Source organism: Oncorhynchus masou, chromosome 14, assembly GCF_036934945.1.
Source record: "Oncorhynchus masou masou isolate Uvic2021 chromosome 14, UVic_Omas_1.1, whole genome shotgun sequence".
NCBI classification, from domain to species: Eukaryota; Metazoa; Chordata; class Actinopteri; order Salmoniformes; family Salmonidae; genus Oncorhynchus; species Oncorhynchus masou.
The window spans coordinates 22,649,780-22,669,150 of record NC_088225.1 but is presented as its reverse complement, the minus strand read 5'-3'; the positions used below and the strand labels follow the sequence as shown (position 1 = coordinate 22,669,150).

The window sequence follows — 19,371 nt, the reverse complement described above, 5'->3', positions numbered from 1 at the left end:
ACTATAGGTCAGCTGTAAGGTAATATAATACTATAGGTCTGCTGTAAGGTAACATAATACTATAGGTCAGCTGTAAGGTAACATAATACTATAGGTCTGCTGTAAGGTAACATAATATTATAGGTCAGCTGTAAGGTAATATAATACTATAGGTCAGCTGTAAGGTAATATAATACTATGGGTCAGCTGTAAGGTAATATAATACTATAGGTCAGCTGTAAGGTAATATAATACTATAGGTCTGCTGTAAGGTAACATAATACTTTAGGTCAGCTGTAAGGTAACAATACTATAGGTCAGCTGTAAGGTAATATAATACTGTAAGGTAACATAATACTTTAGGTCAGCTGTAAGGTAACATAATACTATAGGTCAGCTGTAAGGTAATATAATACTGTAAGGTAACATAATACTTTAGGTCAGCTGTAAGGTAACATAATACTATAGGTCAGCTGTAAGGTAACATAATACTGTAGGTCAGCTGTAAGGTAATATAATACTATAGGTCTGCTGTAATGTAATATAATACTATAGGTCAGCTGTAAGGTAATATAATACTGTAAGGTAACATAATACTATAGGTCAGCTGTAAGGTAATATAATACTATAGGTCAGCTGTAAGGTAATATAATACTATAGGTCTGCTGTAATGTAATATAATACTATAGGTCTGCTGTAAGGTAACATAATACTATAGGTCTGCTGTAAGGTAACATAATACTATAGGTCAGCTGTAAGGTAACATAATACTATAGGTCAGCTGTAAGGTAACATAATACTATAGGTCAGCTGTAAGGTAACATAATACTGTAAGGTAACATAATACTATAGGTCTGCTGTAAGGTAACATAATACTGTAAGGTAACATAATACTATAGGTCTGCTGTAAGGTAACATAATACTATAGGTCTGCTGTAAGGTAACATAATACTATAGGTCTGCTGTAAGGTAACATAATACTATAGGTCAGCTGTAAGGTAATATAATACTATAGGTCAGCTGTAAGGTAATATAATACTATAGGTCTGCTGTAAGGTAACATAATACTATAGGTCTGCTGTAAGGTAACATAATACTATAGGTCAGCTGTAAGGTAATATAATACTATAGGTCTGCTGTAAGGTAACATAATACTATAGGTCAGCTGTAAGGGAACATAATACTATAGGTCAGCTGTAAGGTAACATAATACTATAGGTCTGCTGTAAGGTAACATAATACTATAGGTCTGCTGTAAGGTAACATAATACTATAGGTCAGCTGTAAGGTAACATAATACTATAGGTCAGCTGTAAGGTAACATAATACTATAGGTCAGCTGTAAGGTAACATAATACTATAGGTCTGCTGTAAGGTAACATAATACTATAGGTCAGCTGTAAGGTAACATAATACTATAGGTCAGCTGTAAGGTAACATAATACTATAGGTCAGCTGTAAGGTAACATAATACTATAGGTCAGCTGTAAGGTAACATAATACTATAGGTCAGCTGTAAGGGAACATAATACTATAGGTCTGCTGTAAGGTAACATAATACTATAGGTCTGCTGTAAGGTAACATAATACTATAGGTCAGCTGTAAGGTAACATAATACTATAGGTCAGCTGTAAGGTAACATAATACTATAGGTCAGCTGTAAGGTAACATAATACTATAGGTCAGCTGTAAGGTAACATAATACTATAGGTCAGCTGTAAGGTAACATAATACTATAGGTCTGCTGTAAGGTAACATAATACTATAGGTCAGCTGTAAGGTAACATAATACTGTAAGGGAACATAATACTATAGGTCTGCTGTAAGGTAATATAATACTATAGGTCTGCTGTAAGGTAACATAATACTATAGGTCTGCTGTAAGGTAACATAATACTATAGGTCAGCTGTAAGGTAACATATAATACTATAGGTCAGCTGTAAGGTAATATAATACTATAGGTCAGCTGTAAGGTAATATAATACTGTAAGGTAACATAATACTATAGGTCAGCTGTAAGGTAATATAATACTATAGGTCAGCTGTAAGGTAATATAATACTATAGGTCTGCTGTAAGGTAATATAATACTATAGGTCTGCTGTAAGGTAACATAATACTATAGGTCTGCTGTAAGGTAACATAATACTATAGGTCTGCTGTAAGGTAACATAATACTATAGGTCAGCTGTAAGGTAACATAATACTATAGGTCTGCTGTAAGGTAACATAATACTATAGGTCAGCTGTAAGGTAACATAATACTATAGGTCTGCTGTAAGGTAACATAATACTATAGGTCAGCTGTAAGGGAACATAATACTATAGGTCAGCTGTAAGGTAACATAATACTATAGGTCAGCTGTAAGGTAACATAATACTATAGGTCAGCTGTAAGGTAACATAATACTATAGGTCAGCTGTAAGGGAACATAATACTATAGGTCTGCTGTAAGGTAACATAATACTATAGGTCTGCTGTAAGGTAACATAATACTATAGGTCAGCTGTAAGGTAACATAATACTATAGGTCAGCTGTAAGGTAACATAATACTATAGGTCTGCTGTAAGGTAACATAATACTATAGGTCAGCTGTAAGGGAACATAATACTATAGGTCAGCTGTAAGGTAACATAATACTATAGGTCTGCTGTAAGGTAACATAATACTATAGGTCAGCTGTAAGGTAACATAATACTGTAAGGGAACATAATACTATAGGTCAGCTGTAAGGTAATATAATACTATAGGTCTGCTGTAAGGTAATATAATACTATAGGTCAGCTGTAAGGTAATATAATACTATAGGTCTGCTGTAAGGTAATATAATACTATAGGTCAGCTGTAAGGTAATATAATACTATAGGTCTGCTGTAAGGTAATATAATACTATAGGTCAGCTGTAAGGTAATATAATACTGTAAGGTAACATAATACTATAGGTCAGCTGTAAGGTAATATAATACTATAGGTCAGCTGTAAGGTAATATAATACTATAGGTCTGCTGTAAGGTAATATAATACTATAGGTCTGCTGTAAGGTAATATAATACTATAGGTCTGCTGTAAGGTAACATAATACTGTAAGGTAACATAATACTATAGGTCTGCTGTAAGGTAACATAATACTATAGGTCTGCTGTAAGGTAACATAATACTATAGGTCAGCTGTAAGGTAACATAATACTATAGGTCAGCTGTAAGGTAATATAATACTGTAAGGTAACATAATACTATAGGTCAGCTGTAAGGTAATATAATACTATAGGTCAGCTGTAAGGTAATATAATACTATAGGTCAGCTGTAAGGTAATAAAATACTGTAAGGTAATATAATACTATAGGTCAGCTGTAAGGTAATATAATACTATAGGTCAGCTGTAAGGTAATATAATACTATAGGTCAGCTGTAAGGTAATATAATACTATAGGTCAGCTGTAAGGTAATATAATACTGTAAGGTAATATAATACTATAGGTCAGCTGTAAGGTAATATAATACTGTAAGGTAACATAATACTATAGGTCTGCTGTAAGGTAATATAATACTGTAAGGTAACATAATACTATAGGTCAGCTGTAAGGTAACATAATACTATAGGTCTGCTGTAAGGTAATATAATACTATAGGTCAGCTGTAAGGTAACATAATACTATAGGTCTGCTGTAAGGTAACATAATACTATAGGTCAGCTGTAAGGTAACATAATACTATAGGTCAGCTGTAAGGTAACATAATACTATAGGTCAGCTGTAAGGTAACATAATACTATAGGTCAGCTGTAAGGTAACATAATACTATAGGTCAGCTGTAAGGTAACATAATACTATAGGTCAGCTGTAAGGTAACATAATACTATAGGTCTGCTGTAAGGTAACATAATACTATAGGTCAGCTGTAAGGTAACATAATACTATAGGTCAGCTGTAAGGTAACATAATACTATAGGTCAGCTGTAAGGTAACATAATACTATAGGTCAGCTGTAAGGTAACATAATACTATAGGTCAGCTGTAAGGTAACATAATACTATAGGTCAGCTGTAAGGTAACATAATACTATAGGTCTGCTGTAAGGTAACATAATACTATAGGTCAGCTGTAAGGTAACATAATACTATAGGTCTGCTGTAAGGTAACATAATACTATAGGTCTGCTGTAAGGTAACATAATACTATAGGTCTGCTGTAAGGTAACATAATACTATAGGTCAGCTGTAAGGTAATATAATACTGTAAGGTAACATAATACTTTAGGTCAGCTGTAAGGTAACATAATACTATAGGTCAGCTGTAAGGTAACATAATACTATAGGTCAGCTGTAAGGTAACATAATACTATGAGGTGCTGTAATGTGATTGTGTGTCTTCCTCATCTCTGCTACAGCCTCACACAGCACTCCCGCTCTGCTCTCACCACCGTGACACAGCGCTTTACCCAATTATCTGCCACACTGCACCATCATCTAACACCTGTGGTGCTAGCTAGGGAGGTAACCGTGTGTTGTGGTCGACCCCACCGTGTGGTTGTTGCTTTCCGTTTGAGCCAGTCTGACCTGAAGATGCATGTGTGCAGTCTGTTGGCTATGGGTTGTGGGTAGATTACCCTCCTGTAGCAACACGGTGCAGTCTATCATCAAGTAACTAATGCATGGATTTTTAAGATATAAAACATGTCGAAGTTACTTGGCAAGTCATTAATCTTTTGAGAGTTGAGCATACAAGTGGATGTTGAAGCCAACATGGCCATTTTGTTTAAGAATGGTGTTTCTGTCATGTTAAGTGGATATGCAAACTGTAAATCTGTACTAAAGACTAATTTGCATAGTGAGTGAGGGAGAACCGTCACCTTGCAGATCTTTCTGTTTTGGTTACATTTCGCCCCACTGGAGCGGTTGGTGAAACTGAAAGCCTCATAGAAGTCAGCTTGGGTTGACTGGCTGGTTATTCTCCTCTTCACGAAAGTAGATGTTCATATTTGGTTCAAATGGCATTTTCTAAATGTCTATCTTTTTTAGTTTTCTTTGTCATTGAACTGTTTCCACCGCCAGAGATGTGCATGGTTTGATTTCCATTGATGATTTCAGTTTGATTGGTTGTGGAGTGATTCTCAATTCTTAAGTTTACACCCACAAGATACAGTTAGTCTATATAAGGTCCTATGTTAGGCCCTAAATTAATTCTCAAACGTGGGACATACTGCAGCCCTAGTGTTATCGCAACCTAATTCATCTACACAGTTTATTAGACTCTTCTTTACAATCCTGCTTCTCTTGTGGTTGAAACTTTATTTTTTTACTAACAAAAACATTTTAATTTGTATGACAACAAATGTTTTTCTTCCACAAAGTGATTTTGCACTGTATGGATCACATGTAATTTCATTGTGTTTCCGTTGTCTTGTTTTCATCCTATAGGTGTTCATACACACGTTTTTGGCTGCCCCTCTTTCTGTTACTGTTGCATGTGTTTACTTCTTGTTAGTTGCATGTACCGTCTGTCTGTCTGTCTCGCCGCTGTCTGTCTGTCTGTCTCTCGCGTCTGTCTGTCTGTCTCTCGCGTCTGTCTGTCTGTCTCTCGCGTCTGTCTGTCTGTCTCTCGCCGCTGTCTGTCTGTCTCTCGCCTCTGTCTGTCTGTCTGTCTGTCGCCGCTGTCTGTCTCGACGCTGTCTGTCTGTCTCTGCAATTCCAGTACTCGGGGGGCCTGACTGGTGTCACACTTTTCTCCATCCCTAGCAAACACAGCTGATTTAAACTAATTACATTCTAAACTGAAGATCATGTTTATGTGATTATTGGAGTCGGGGGTGTTAGCTGGGACTGGGGAAAAAGTGTGCCATCAATCAGACCCCGGGGACTGGCCTGGTCTAGACGCTGTCTGTCTCATCTTCCAATAGGCTTGCCTTGGTCTTCAGCTCACCACTGCCCCCCTATGGACGGCTATGCATAGGCTCCACTCAAATCAGCAGTCTGTTTTGAGCATTGGGAAGTATGGGAACTAGCCTAGTGCTTGGGGTTTGAGTGTGTGTGGTTTATGATGTGCAGGGTTTGGATGGCTTGTGGTGGCTCACCATTGAAGGATTGACATTTCATTGTGCTTATATATACTTGTACAATAGAGTGTGTGTTGTGTGAGAGTGTAGATTACTGTATGTATTGCTATGGTTTGGGAGGGTTACAATGGTTCCTAGTAAGTTTACAATGGCTTCTGTGGACCCAGGCATGCCTGTTATAACACTATTATAACACTATTGCTAACTCCTTTGTCAATGCCTGTTTAACCTTGGGAGAAGAGAATTAACGCACCAGAAATGGCATGCCACTAATACAGAAGTTATGGAAGGCGGTCACACCACATTGACTAGCTGAGATACTATAGTATTTAACACCTAATTGGTTTGAATCTTCGCTGTTTTTGGTTTATCTCAAATATTTATATATATTTATATCTCATGTAATGACTCAAAGTAGCCTATTTCAACAAATTCGGAGAACAAACTGAATGTAAAGAATTTTCTAACCCTGTATCTTCATCAATCTTATGATTGAAGCCTGTCTTTTATTTGGCTGGCATTTTGCCAACTCCGCCACCGCATTGGACAAGAGTTTTTAGCTGCAAGGTGTGGTGTGTGACCAGGTGTGGTGTGTGACCAGGTGTGGTGTGCTGTGGGGTGAGTTCTGCGGTGGTGTCATGTCCCGTTGTGTGTGGGGTTGGCGTTGAACTGCCCTACTGTGTGCACGTGTGTGTGTGTGTGTGTACACAAGGTTACATGATGTTGGAGCCTATCTGTTGGCTGACGAGGAGTGCAGTCTGATCCAGCAGGTTCACGCCATCAGTAATGTAGAGGAGTCTATCTACATGGAGTCTTCTGTCCAGCCCTATGGGCCCCAGGCCAGGTAAAACACAGCATGGAGTCTTCTATCTAGTCCTATATGGGCCCAAGGCCAGGTAAAACACAGCATGGAGTCTTCTGTTCAGCCCTATGGGCCCCAGGCCAGGTAAAACACAGCATGGAGTCTTCTATCTAGTCCTATATGGGCCCCAGGCCAGGTAAAACACAGCATGGAGTCTTCTGTCTAGTCCTATGGGCCCCAGGCCAGGTAAAACACAGCATGGAGTCTTCTGTCTAGTCCTATGGGCCCCAGGCCAGGTAAAACACAGCATGGAGTCTTCTATCTAGTCCTATATGGGCCCCAGGCCAGGTAAAACACAGCATAGAGTCTTCTATCTAGTCCTATGGGCCCCAGGCCAGGTAAAACACAGCATGGAGGCTTCTATCTAGTCCTATGGGCCCCAGGCCAGGTAAAACACATCATGGAGGCTTCTGTCTAGTCCTATGGGCCCCAGGCCAGGTAAAACACAGCATAGAGTCTTCTATCTAGTCCTATGGGCCCCAGGCCAGGTAAAACACAGCATAGAGTCTTCTATCTAGTCCTATATGGGCCCCAGGCCAGGTAAAACACAGCATAGAGTCTTCTATCTAGTCCTATGGGCCCCAGGCCAGGTAAAACACAGCATGGAGGCTTCTATCTAGTCCTATGGGCCCCAGGCCAGGTAAAACACAGCATGGAGGCTTCTGTCTAGTCCTATGGGCCCCAGGCCAGGTAAAACACAGCATAGAGTCTTCTATCTAGTCCTATGGGCCCCAGGCCAGGTAAAACACAGCATGGAGGCTTCTGTCTAGTCCTATGGGCCCCAGGCCAGGTAAACCACAGCATGGAGGCTTCTGTCTAGTCCTATGGGCCCCAGGCCAGGTAAAACACAGCATGGAGGCTTCTGTCTAGTCCTATGGGCCCCAGGCCAGGTAAAACACAGCATAGAGTCTTCTATCTAGTCCTATGGGCCCCAGGCCAGGTAAAACACAGCATGGAGGCTTCTATCTAGTCCTATGGGCCCCAGGCCAGGTAAAACACAGCATGGAGGCTTCTATCTAGTCCTATATGGGCCCCAGGCCAGGTAAAACACAGCATAGAGTCTTCTATCTAGTCCTATGGGCCCCAGGCCAGGTAAAACACAGCATGGAGGCTTCTATCTAGTCCTATGGGCCCCAAGCCAGGTAAAACACAGCATGGAGTTTTCTATCTAGTCCTATGGGCCCCAGGCCAGGTAAAACACAGCATGGAGTCTTCTGTCTAGTCCTATGGGCCCCAGGCCAGGTAAAACACAGCATGGAGGCTTCTGTCTAGTCCTATGGGCCCCAGGCCAGATAAAACACAGCATGGAGTCTTCTGTCTAGTCCTATGGGCCCCAGGCCAGGTAAAACACAGCATGGAGTCAGTCTTCTGTCCAGCCCTATGGGCCCCAGGCCATGTAAAACACAGCATGGAGTCTTCTGTCAAGTCCTATGGGCCCCAGGCCAGGTAAAACACAGCATGGAGTCTTCTATCTAGTCCTATGGGCCCCAGGCCAGATAAAACACAGCATGGAGAGTCTTCTGTCTAGTCCTATGGGCCCCAGGCCAGATAAAACATAGCATGGAGTCTTTTGTCTAGTCCTATGGGCCCCAGGCCTGGTAAAACACAGCATGGAGTCTTCTGTCTAGTTTTATGGGCCCCAGGCCAGGTAAAACACAGCATCTGACAAACTGGGGGCTAAGGGACAGCTGTTTGTCACTGGCTGGGTAGATGCAGGTATGGTGGGCGTTGATGTAGCAACGGCAAGCACTGTTGGGGGAGGAGATTGCTGTAGGCTCTGTTGTTATATGAAGAGGAGATTATAATGAAGGCTACAGACATAACGAGCTACATCTAAGTACTTTGGCCTCAACCTTTAATAAACAACAGCCTGTGATCTGTTTTCACCCAGTGTACCTGATGGAACTCACTGACTACCTTTTTAATGGGCATCTATCATTACTTTTGAAGGTACCGGTCGATGCCTTAGTCCCACAAATAGCTGGTTGGTCTGGTTTGTGTGTGGCTGCTTGCTGAATAAGCTTTGTTGTGCAGTATGCTGCTGGGAGGAAGGTATTTCTCTTCCTCTGAGGTACATGCCATGGTTAAGCAGGATGGCAGTTGTCTATCTAATGGACTCTTCCTGCTAAACCTGCTTGAATGGGTTAGGGTTTCTGCTGCTGTGTCAGATATCACTGTGAAGATTAATGGGTTGTTGAGCTGTGTGTGTGTGTGTGTGTGTGTGTGTGTGTGTGTGTGTGTGTGTGTGTGTGTGTGTGTGTGTGTGTGTGTGTGTGTGTGTGTGTGTGTGTGTGAGAAAGAATATATGTGTGAGAGAAATAATTGTGTGTGTGTGTGAGAGAGAGGGAGATAATGTAAGTGTGAACAAGAGAATGTGTTTGGCAATTTATAAGTTAGAGCTTTCTGCTAACCTCTGCACTTCAGAAATTCCTCTCGCTTCTAGAGCCTCTCCTTCTCCCACTCCCCTCTCCTTTCCCTCCCCTCTCAGCCTCCTGTCTTCCCTCCATGTTGTTGTCTCATACTGTTAGTACTGTATGTTATAGCCAGGGTTGTGCTCAGTGGACCTAGAAACCGAGACACTATATTCAATCAGTACAGTCAAAATGCTTGTTCATTTCCACCTCGTGTATCTATTGAATGTGACCCGGACTTAGGGCTTTTCTCTTGTTTCTGTTTCCCTAGCAGAACCTCCTCCCCATCCCTCACTCTTTCTGTCCATAGCCAATACTTTCCTCGCCTTTTAGGTTTCACCCAATAAATAGGAGTTATTGTCAGATTGACCAAACAAATCTAATGTTCCAGTAACAGCCACTCACATGTTAGTGTATGCGGTACTGTTCGCAACACAAACTTAGCCTGGTTAAACTAGCCTGAACGCTGAACTCCCCATTCTAGGGAAGTGAAACAATGGTGAGCACAGCGTTCAGTCTGGTTTAACCAGGCTGTCACAGACTAGCTCATTTTCAGAAGACAGTTTAACTAGGCTGTCTTCTGAAAATGAGCTAGTCTGTGATAGTATATCCTGTTTAACCAGGCTAACTCATTTTCAGAAGACAGTATATCATGTAAAGAGGTTGTATTGGTACTACAACATTGGTACTATCGAACTGTTGGACTGTACCTCTGTTTTTGTAGAGATTTGTTTAGGAAGCTCAGAGAACATGACTTTGGTTTATCATTTGTCAACATGTCCTCATGTGATTTGGAAACGAGGCTGTATTGTTGTATTCATTTCTTTCTCCCCCCACTCCCTCTCTTTCTCCCCCCACTCCCTCTCTTTCTCCCCCCTCTTCTCAGGCACATGGCTCAGGCAGACCTGAAGAGCTCTACGTTTTGGCTAAGGGCAAGCGTGGGGGCAACTGTGTTTGCAGTCCTGGGATTCGCTATGTACAGAGCTATCCTCAAACAACGATGATCAAGACAGACACAGGATGCATGAGATGACCCTTGACCTGCCCTTTGACCCGTCATCCCCTCCCTGAAAGAAAACATGACCTCCAACATCCCACAATCCTCTGCTCCCCTTCCCCAAAAAAGAGACAACAACTGAATGAAACGGAACTTCCAGCCCATCTGAACCAGCCCTGATCCCACATCCACCCTACCGGAGAAGGAACAAACCGGAGAAACCATAGATTGATTTTATATATTTGAAACAGAGAAAAAAAATTGTTTTTTGTTTTTCTTTGGGGGAAAAATATGTCACCACAAACTCACATTGTTTTTTGAACACCATCTAATCAATCTACTGCAGGCATTCTGGTATCGTGTGATCTGGTCGAGTCTTGGGTTTTTTTCTTCTCCAGGTCAGACAGTAGTAGTTGCTGGTTGTTTTTACATCTGTGGAGAACCCGGCCTTTTTTCTCAGGTCAGTATTATAGCTAGCTGGTTTGACCCCCAGAGCCCAGGAGAAAGCAAAGGAGGCAGCCCCATACAACTCACTACAAAAGGGACTGAAAATATTTGTTTATAGATGTGTGTGTGTATATATAAATATATATATTTGCTCGGGTACTTAGAGAAATACCCAACCAGATTATGGCGTGAACAAAGCTTGCCAGAAACAAAGCATTCAGTTCTGTAACACCTCAACAGTGAGCCTACAGGAAGAGCTGCAAAGTCAAAGCCATTTTTAACGTTGAAAAGGTCATGGGTTTCGTGCACGCGTTTCAATTGCTATTAATTTATTAACCTGTTTTCTTTGGTTTATCAGTTTGGAATGGTTTGTTCAGCATTGCATGAAACAGACTCACTTCAAGAGGATAATGCATTCATTTCCCATGTGTTTTTGTATATCTAGTATTATCAAAGCCGTTATTAATAATGACATCCATCATTCACTAACTCTGAAAGACAAAAGACTACAACATTATCATGACTGCTTCTTCCTCGACTTGTTTTATTTTCCTGTTTTTAAAATATCTTTTTTCCTTTCATATTATGATTGTATGTGTATGTTCCACTGTTCTGCCTCCAGATTACACTATGTTATTAACAGCCATGCAGTGCACCTCTGACTCCCTCCTTGGACCATGGACGGAACTGTTTATTCTCATTGACTTTTCCAACATTTACAATAAAGAACTGTGTGATCTGATACAGGTGTCTGCAATATGATTTGATATATTCATATAACATACACATTATCGCCCCTCAAAATATTCCCCATCTTTTAGCAGTGTCAGAACAGTGTGTAAATGTTGGAGTCATCTGATTTCTTAAAATCCACCATACTTACATTTTCATTGTACAACATGTCACAAAGTGTAGCCTGCTTTTACTAACATTGAATCCTTTGAAGAATAATGTTGTCTTCATTGAGCTCAACATTCTCAGTGGACAAACACCTCAAATGTGGGTACATATAATGGCTAAGCAGGCGCGTATAGTTCAACACACACAGTCAACGTCAACTTGACCTTAATATCCCATACGTTTCTATACCGAGTGACTGAAGACAAACATGGGGACAAACAAGCATTTTGTGTGTCAGAATGGAGAAGTGGGCAGGTGATGAAGCCAGTGATATCCCAGTTCTCAGTGAAAGGGGGAAGTCACCCATCGACTAGTGATTCTGAACAAGAACTAATAACAGGATTTAGTGTAAGTGTTAACTTCTGAAATGATGTCAACTGAGAGGCAACCGCTGCTTTTCGAGGGCTTCCTGAAGAAAAGGAAAGATACAATGGTAAGACAAAGCTCTCAAATATGTAGACAAAATTGTCACATTAACAGCTCAACAGCTCAAAGTTTACTTGGTAGTTGTTGGGGAATTGTTAGATATTACTGCACTGTCTGAACTAGAAGCACAAGCATTTCGCTACACTCAAATTAACATCTGCTAACCATGTTTATGGGACCAATAACATTTGATTTGATGCGTTGATGAATACTTACAAGTGATCGCTTTTCCAATATTTTTGTCAACTGCTTTCTATTTATGCCAATATATTCCATACTACTGTGTTTTACTCTGTTATTGCCAGTCAGTCATGGTTTGTATCCAGAATCAGGTCTTCACTATCTGGAGAGACACTGAGTCTGTGTTTTACTCTGTTATTGCCAGTCAGTCATGGTTTGTATCCAGAATCAGGTCTTCACTATCTGGAAGGACACTGAGTCTGTAGGGACACTGAGTCTGTGTTTTTTCTCTTTTAGAAAATGAAGTGGTCAACCTATTGGTTCAGGCTCCAAAACACAACATTATTCTTCTACACTAAGAAACATGGGAGTGCTGTGAGTATCAGCTGTGAGAAGTCCTCCAACGTTTTCAGGGGAAGTTGAATGTTATTTACACTGTTCAAAGTAGTAATAGTCTTCTGATCTTCTCTGTCCCCCACAGTCACACCTAAGAGGCCTGTACTACATCTACACTGTAAGTCAAACTGATTTGATTTGATTTGGTCTGAAAGCCTTCCTGGTCCTTCTAACCGGACAGACAGGAACAATTGCCCTGGACTTTGTTATACTTTCCCTTGTGTTCAATGAGCATTACCCACTATTCCATATGCCCTAGTTACAGCTGCTTAATAGTATACTATTTACAAGTATGTATAGCACTTTATGTCTGAAATAGAAGTGTTGTTGTTGGGTCAGGTGCAGTCTGTGCGTGAGATCCAGAGGGAGAAGCGTAAGCACTACGTGTTTGAAATCACCATGAAGAATGGGAAGAGGAAAGTACTGGTGAGTCACACAGACAGCTCTACTCCCACTTCAGGTGTACAGAACCGTATGGTGAAGAATGGGAAGAGGAAAGTACTGGTGAGTCACACAGACAGCTCTACTCCCACTTCAGGTGTACAGAACCGTGTGGTGACGAATGGGAAGAGGAAAGTACTGGTGAGTCACACAGACAGCTCTACTCCCACTTCAGATGTACAGAACCGTGTGGTGAAGAATGGGAAGAGGAAAGTACTGGTGAGTCACACAGACAGCTCTACTCCCACTTCAGGTGTACAGAACCGTGTGGTGAAGAATGGGAAGAGGAAAGTACTGGTGAGTCACACAGACAGCTCTACTCCCACTTCAGGTGTACAGAACCGTGTGGTGAAGAATGGGAAGAGGAAAGTAATGGTGAGTCACACAGACAGCTCTACTCCCACTTCAGGTGTACAGAACCGTGTGGTGAAGAATGGGAAGAGGAAAGTACTGGTGAGTCACACAGACAGCTCTACTCCCACTTCAGGTGTACAGAACCGTGTGGTGAAGAATGGGAAGAGGAAAGTACTGGTGAGTCACACAGACAGCTCTACTCCCACTTCAGGTGTACAGAACCGTGTGGTGAAGAATGGGAAGAGGAAAGTAATGGTGAGTCACACAGACAGCTCTACTCCCACTTCAGGTGTACAGAACCGTGTGGTGAAGAATGGGAAGAGGAAAGTACTGGTGAGTCACACAGACAGCTCTACTCCCACTTCAGGTGTACAGAACTGTGTGGTGAAGAATGGGAAGAGGAAAGTAGTGGTGAGTCACACAGACAGCTCTACTCCCACTTCAGGTGTACAGAACCGTGTGGTGAAGAATGGGAAGAGGAAAGTACTGGTGAGTCACACAGACAGCTCTACTCCCACTTCAGGTGTACAGAACCGTGTGGTGAAGAATGGGAAGAGGAAAGTAATGGTGAGTCACACAGACAGCTCTACTCCCACTTCAGGTGTACAGAACCGTGTGGTGAAGAATGGGAAGAGGAAAGTACTGGTGAGTCACACAGACAGCTCTACTCCCACTTCAGGTGTACAGAACTGTGTGGTGAAGAATGGGAAGAGGAAAGTAGTGGTGAGTCACACAGACAGCTCTACTCCCACTTCAGGTGTACAGAACCGTGTGGTGAAGAATGGGAAGAGGAAAGTACTGGTGAGTCACACAGACAGCTCTACTCCCACTTCAGGTGTACAGAACCGTGTGGTGAAGAATGGGAAGAGGAAAGTACTGGTGAGTCACACAGACAGCTCTACTCCCACTTCAGGTGTACAGAACCGTGTGGTGAAGAATGGGAAGAGGAAAGTAATGGTGAGTCACACAGACAGCTCTACTCCCACTTCAGGTGTACAGAACCGTGTGGTGAAGAATGGGAAGAGGAAAGTACTGGTGAGTCACACAGACAGCTCTACTCCCACTTCAGGTGTACAGAACCGTGTGGTGAAGAATGGGAAGAGGAAAGTACTGGTGAGTCACACAGACAGCTCTACTCCCACTTCAGGTGTACAGAACCGTGTGGTGAAGAATGGGAAGAGGAAAGTACTGGTGAGTCACACAGACAGCTCTACTCCCACTTCAGGTGTACAGAACTGTGTGGTGAAGAATGGGAAGAGGAAAGTAATGGTGAGTCACACAGACAGCTCTACTCCCACTTCAGGTGTACAGAACCGTGTGGTGAAGAATGGGAAGAGGAAAGTACTGGTGAGTCACACAGACAGCTCTACTCCCACTTCAGGTGTACAGAACCGTGTGGTGAAGAATGGGAAGAGGAAAGTACTGGTGAGTCACACAGACAGCTCTACTCCCACTTCAGGTGTACAGAACCGTATGGTGAAGAATGGGAAGAGGAAAGTACTGGTGAGTCACACAGACAGCTCTACTCCCACTTCAGGTGTACAGAACCGTATGGTGAAGAATGGGAAGAGGAAAGTACTGGTGAGTCACACAGACAGCTCTACTCCCACTTCAGGTGTACAGAACCGTGTGGTGAAGAATGGGAAGAGGAAAGTACTGGTGAGTCACACAGACAGCTCTACTCCCACTTCAGGTGTACAGAACCGTGTGGTGAAGAATGGGAAGAGGAAAGTACTGGTGAGTCACACAGACAGCTCTACTCCCACTTCAGGTGTACAGAACCGTTGGTGTGGGCTGTGCAGGCTGCCCTGTTGTTTCAGGATGTGGTCTGTTACTAGTGTCACTACAGAACCGTGTGGGCGGCGATGCCTGTGTAGGTTTAACATGTTGTTTCAGGATGTGGTCTATTAATGTCACTTCATACTCACTGATGGGAATTTCCCAAATGAAAGTACCATGTGAAGAAGCTGTCCATTGTTCAGAAAGATCAATTCAGCTGTATTAAAATATTTTATCAGCTGTTTACATTTTAGTCATTTAGCAGACACTCTTATCCAGAGCAATTAGGGTTAGGTGCTTCACACCTAGGACCTAGTCATCTTGGGGAATAGAACCAGAGGCCTTTTGTTTATTAACCCAACACTCTTAACCACTAGGCGAACTGCTACCCAGCTATGTTCTACAGTACTTGGATTAAAGCTTAAAGTCATTTAACACTTCCTCTAACAACTAAGGATGATCTTTTTAACTCAGACTGTAACAATGTACTAAATTCATCCCTGCTACCCCCTGACCATGTGTCTGCAGGCTGCGGAGACAGGGGATCTGAGGAGGGAGTGGATTGGTCAGCTGTGGAGGGCCATGCATCTCTCAGGCCCAGGGGGTACAGACCCAGGCTGCATACGGTAACAGAAAGCTCAGGATTATTGAAACACTACTGCACTGTTTGTCATTACATTACACTGTAGTCATTTATCAGGAGCTCATACCTAGAACGACTTCCAAAAGGTTCATTCAAATTAGGCTAAATAACCTATGAGCATCGTAAGTTAAACCTTCAAAAATAACTGTTTGTAACAATCACAGTGCTAGAATAGATTAAATCTGTGCAGGTGTATTTGAAGCCTGAAACTACTATATAGATATGGGAGGATTTGCTATGCAGGCAGCACAGGAGGTTGGTGCCACCTTCATTGTGGAGGACGGGCTCGTGGTAATGGTCGGAGTGGAATTTGTGGAATGGTATCAAACACATGGTTTCCGTTCCAGCCATTATTATGAGCCGTCCTCCCCTCAGCAGCCTCCAGTTGGAGACAGAGCCTAAGCAACAGCTGTCTAAGATAATGCTTTATGTATTCCCGGTGAGCATTTGAGTGCCTTGGAATGCATTATCTGCAAAAATGTTAGTTTTATTTCTGTCCATATGAGTGTTGCCTGTCCATCTGTTTTGTCTCCAGACAACAGGATGTGAGGTCTGATGACCTGAAGGCCAGAGGTCGCTTCAGCACCTATAACAGCTCAGAATGTGACAGCATGACGGAACCACTGGGGGTTCATCGACCCCTCTCTGCACCCCTCAACCCTTCCACCCCTGACCAAGACCTAGACCAGGGACACAGGATTACCAACTGCCTCTCTGGCCCCCTCACACCTGACCAAAATCTGGGGCACAGGGCTACCCTCTCTCTCCCTCACTGATGAGCTCAGTAATGAGGAAGCCATATGCCAGAACACCATCTCACATTGTAAGTAGAGCATCAATCCTCTGTAAACTCAGCAAACTTAAGTGGAAATATGTTTGTTTTTTTCATTCACATTTGCTGTGGTTTGGTTGTCTAGTGGAAAGAGGAAATGGGCACGTTGTGGCATTTAATGCTTTGGTGGTGAGGTGGGGAGCCAAGCTGTATCTTCAGCTCTGAAATATGGCAACATCTTTTCACTGTAATTTCAGATGGAGAGGAGGATGAAGACAGTGTCCATAGATTTAGAAGGAGATGTGAGGAGGAGAGAGATGAAGAAGAGGAGGAAGACAGTGTCCATAGATTTAGAAGGAGATGTGAGGAGGAGAGAGATGAAGAAGAGGAGGAAGAGGATCAGTATGACATTCTACCAGCCCCCCGGAACTGTGAGTACGACCCTCATGGTCACATCAGTGTGTCATTATACGTCATAAATCAATAAATTATCCATCATAAATGTCATAAATACTTCAATTTTGGAGACCACTGTATATGATACAAAATTTACATTTACATTTACATTTAAGTCATTTAGCAGACGCTCTTATCCAGAGCAAAAATACAAGTAGATATCATATTACATGATAATGACTTATGTTAATGGTCTGTGTTTGATAAATGACCAAAAACCTACCTGCTATTTCCTCTGTAGCTGAGTATCACATCAACCAATCAGATGAAGACTTGACTGACGGAGAGGACCTCTATGACTTCCCACTGTCCAATAGGAGGGCAAGTGACCGCCAAGGTGAGATTATGAAAATGTTTATTTTTCAATTTATCGGGTTTTAAATTAATTCAATATTTTTAATTTGTTTACCAGCAAATTAAAGTGTATTTGGGTTTATTTTCATGTTCTATCTCAGATTATAGCGAGATGACAGAGAGCATCTATGACGTCCCCAGTTCCCTAATGAGGAAAATGTCTGAACACACACTTGGTGAGTATGACAGCAGCGTTCTAGTTCTAATTCCCTTTTCATACATTTCTGTTTTCTGCTAATTTTATAGACACACCAAAGTAAGGGCCCTTTCAATCTATATCCTTGAATATCACGGTGTAAAGGTCATTTACGATTTTAGTTTTTATTTAACCTTTATTTAACAAGGCAAGTCAGTTAAGAACAAATTCTTATTTACAATGACGGCCTACCCCGGCCAAACCCGGACGACGCTGGGACAATTGCGCACCGCCCTATTGGACTCCCAATCACGGCCAGATGTGAAGCAGCCTGGATTCAAACCAGGGACTTCAGTGACGCCTCTTGCACTGAGATGCAGTGCCTTAGACAGTTGAGCCGACATATGCAGCATTTGCCGTGAATGTAAATCACGCTGTAAGGCTGAACTCCCGCGATACGGATTGAAAAGAGCCCTAACATATCCTGAGAATGGTATACTTTTATTTAAAGGAATGTGTAGAACCAGAAGCAAAGTACACACTATTTCCCCCCTATCTACCCCATGAAAATCCTAACCAGACTCATCATCAGTATTAACAAAAACACGCACGTCTTTATCCCTCACTCTCATGGCAGAGCCTTACCCTGGAGGTGAGATACTGGTGGAGGACAGGGGCCTCCTGGATGACATGATGGCCAGTCTGGGTGGAGGGACGGTGGGCTGGATAACAGGTGCTTCTACTGTGGAGCCCTACGGGCTGGCTCATCATGGCTCTTAGGACTGGTATATAGTATAGACTCTGGATAATATAGACTGAATGAGTTTTCCTCATTAAAATTGTTCTATAAAGCTTGACGCATTCTGTTAGAGATTTAAATATGTTTACATTTTATGAAAAAGAATCTAATTTGTCATGATATTCTATTCTATTGACTTCTCTTTTAATACAATCTACTGTCAAGGAAATACCATATTAAATAACTAACTTTATATTGTCAAAGTGTTCCACTTAGTATATAATGTCAGGAGAGAGGTACTATAGTATTCAGGCAGACCCTATCCTTCTTTTTTAGGAGGTAGATCAGCTTTAATACTGCAGATACATTGTGGCTTCTATCAATGTAATTGTCTGCATCATTTCCAATCACACATGTATATTTTTTGTAAATATATAGAGTATATATTATTTTAAATATGTTTTGCTTCTTTATTATTTTCCCCTAACCCTACCACACTTCCCTTAATTGGAGTAAACAAATGAAATAGATTTGACTTCTTTATTATTTTCCCCTAACCCAACACTACTTAGGCTTTCACTTCCAGGTTATACATACTACATACATTTAATGGAAAATATATTTTACATTAGTTATCTTCTGTTTGTTTTTAGTCCCAGCCTTCAGCTACCATCAACCCCTCCCATCTACAGTGAGGGAAAAAAAGTATTTGATCCCCTGCTGATTTTGTACATTTGCCCACTGACAAAGAAATGATCAGTCTATAATTTTAATGGTAGGTTTATTTGAACAGTGAGAGACAGAATAACAACGGAAAAAATCCAGAAAAACACATGTTTAAAATGTTATAAATTGATTTGCATTTTAATGAGGGAAATAAGTATTTGACCCCTCTGCAAAACATGACTTAGCACTTGGTGGCAGAACCCTTGTTGGCAATCCCAGAGGTCAGACGTTTCTTGTCGTTGGCCACCAGGTTTGCACACATCTCAGGAGGGATTTTGTCCCACTCCTCTTTGCAGATCTTCTCCAAGTCATTAAGGC

General features: G+C 41.8%; 2 protein-coding genes across 5 annotated transcripts in view; both read left to right on the top strand.

The window, feature by feature from the left end:
* LOC135554539 (mitochondrial Rho GTPase 1-A) overlaps nucleotides 1-11,493 on the top strand; it is a 49,757-nt gene extending 38,264 nt beyond the window's left edge. For 2 of the 4 annotated variants that reach the window (XM_064986883.1, XM_064986884.1), the window contains exons 19-20: nucleotides 6,747-6,878; nucleotides 10,194-11,493. In XM_064986883.1, the coding sequence (XP_064842955.1) occupies nucleotides 6,747-6,878; nucleotides 10,194-10,311 (250 nt within the window). In that variant the 3' untranslated portion in view covers nucleotides 10,312-11,493. The remainder of the gene's footprint in view (nucleotides 1-6,746; nucleotides 6,879-10,193) is intronic. The other 2 variants (XM_064986885.1, XM_064986886.1) reach the window with 1 other exon arrangement.
* Nucleotides 11,494-13,401: 1,908 nt separating this feature from the next.
* Nucleotides 13,402-18,857, top strand: LOC135554538 (polycystin-1-like protein 3). Its single transcript, XM_064986882.1, has 7 exons — nucleotides 13,402-15,185; nucleotides 15,756-15,853; nucleotides 16,406-16,693; nucleotides 16,900-17,073; nucleotides 17,340-17,435; nucleotides 17,554-17,628; nucleotides 18,226-18,857. The coding sequence occupies exons 1-3, from the start codon at nucleotides 13,467-13,469 to the stop codon at nucleotides 16,644-16,646; spliced, it is 2,058 nt and encodes a 685-aa protein (XP_064842954.1). The 5' UTR covers nucleotides 13,402-13,466; the 3' UTR covers nucleotides 16,647-16,693; nucleotides 16,900-17,073; nucleotides 17,340-17,435; nucleotides 17,554-17,628; nucleotides 18,226-18,857.
* The last annotated feature ends 514 nt before the right edge of the window (nucleotides 18,858-19,371 follow it).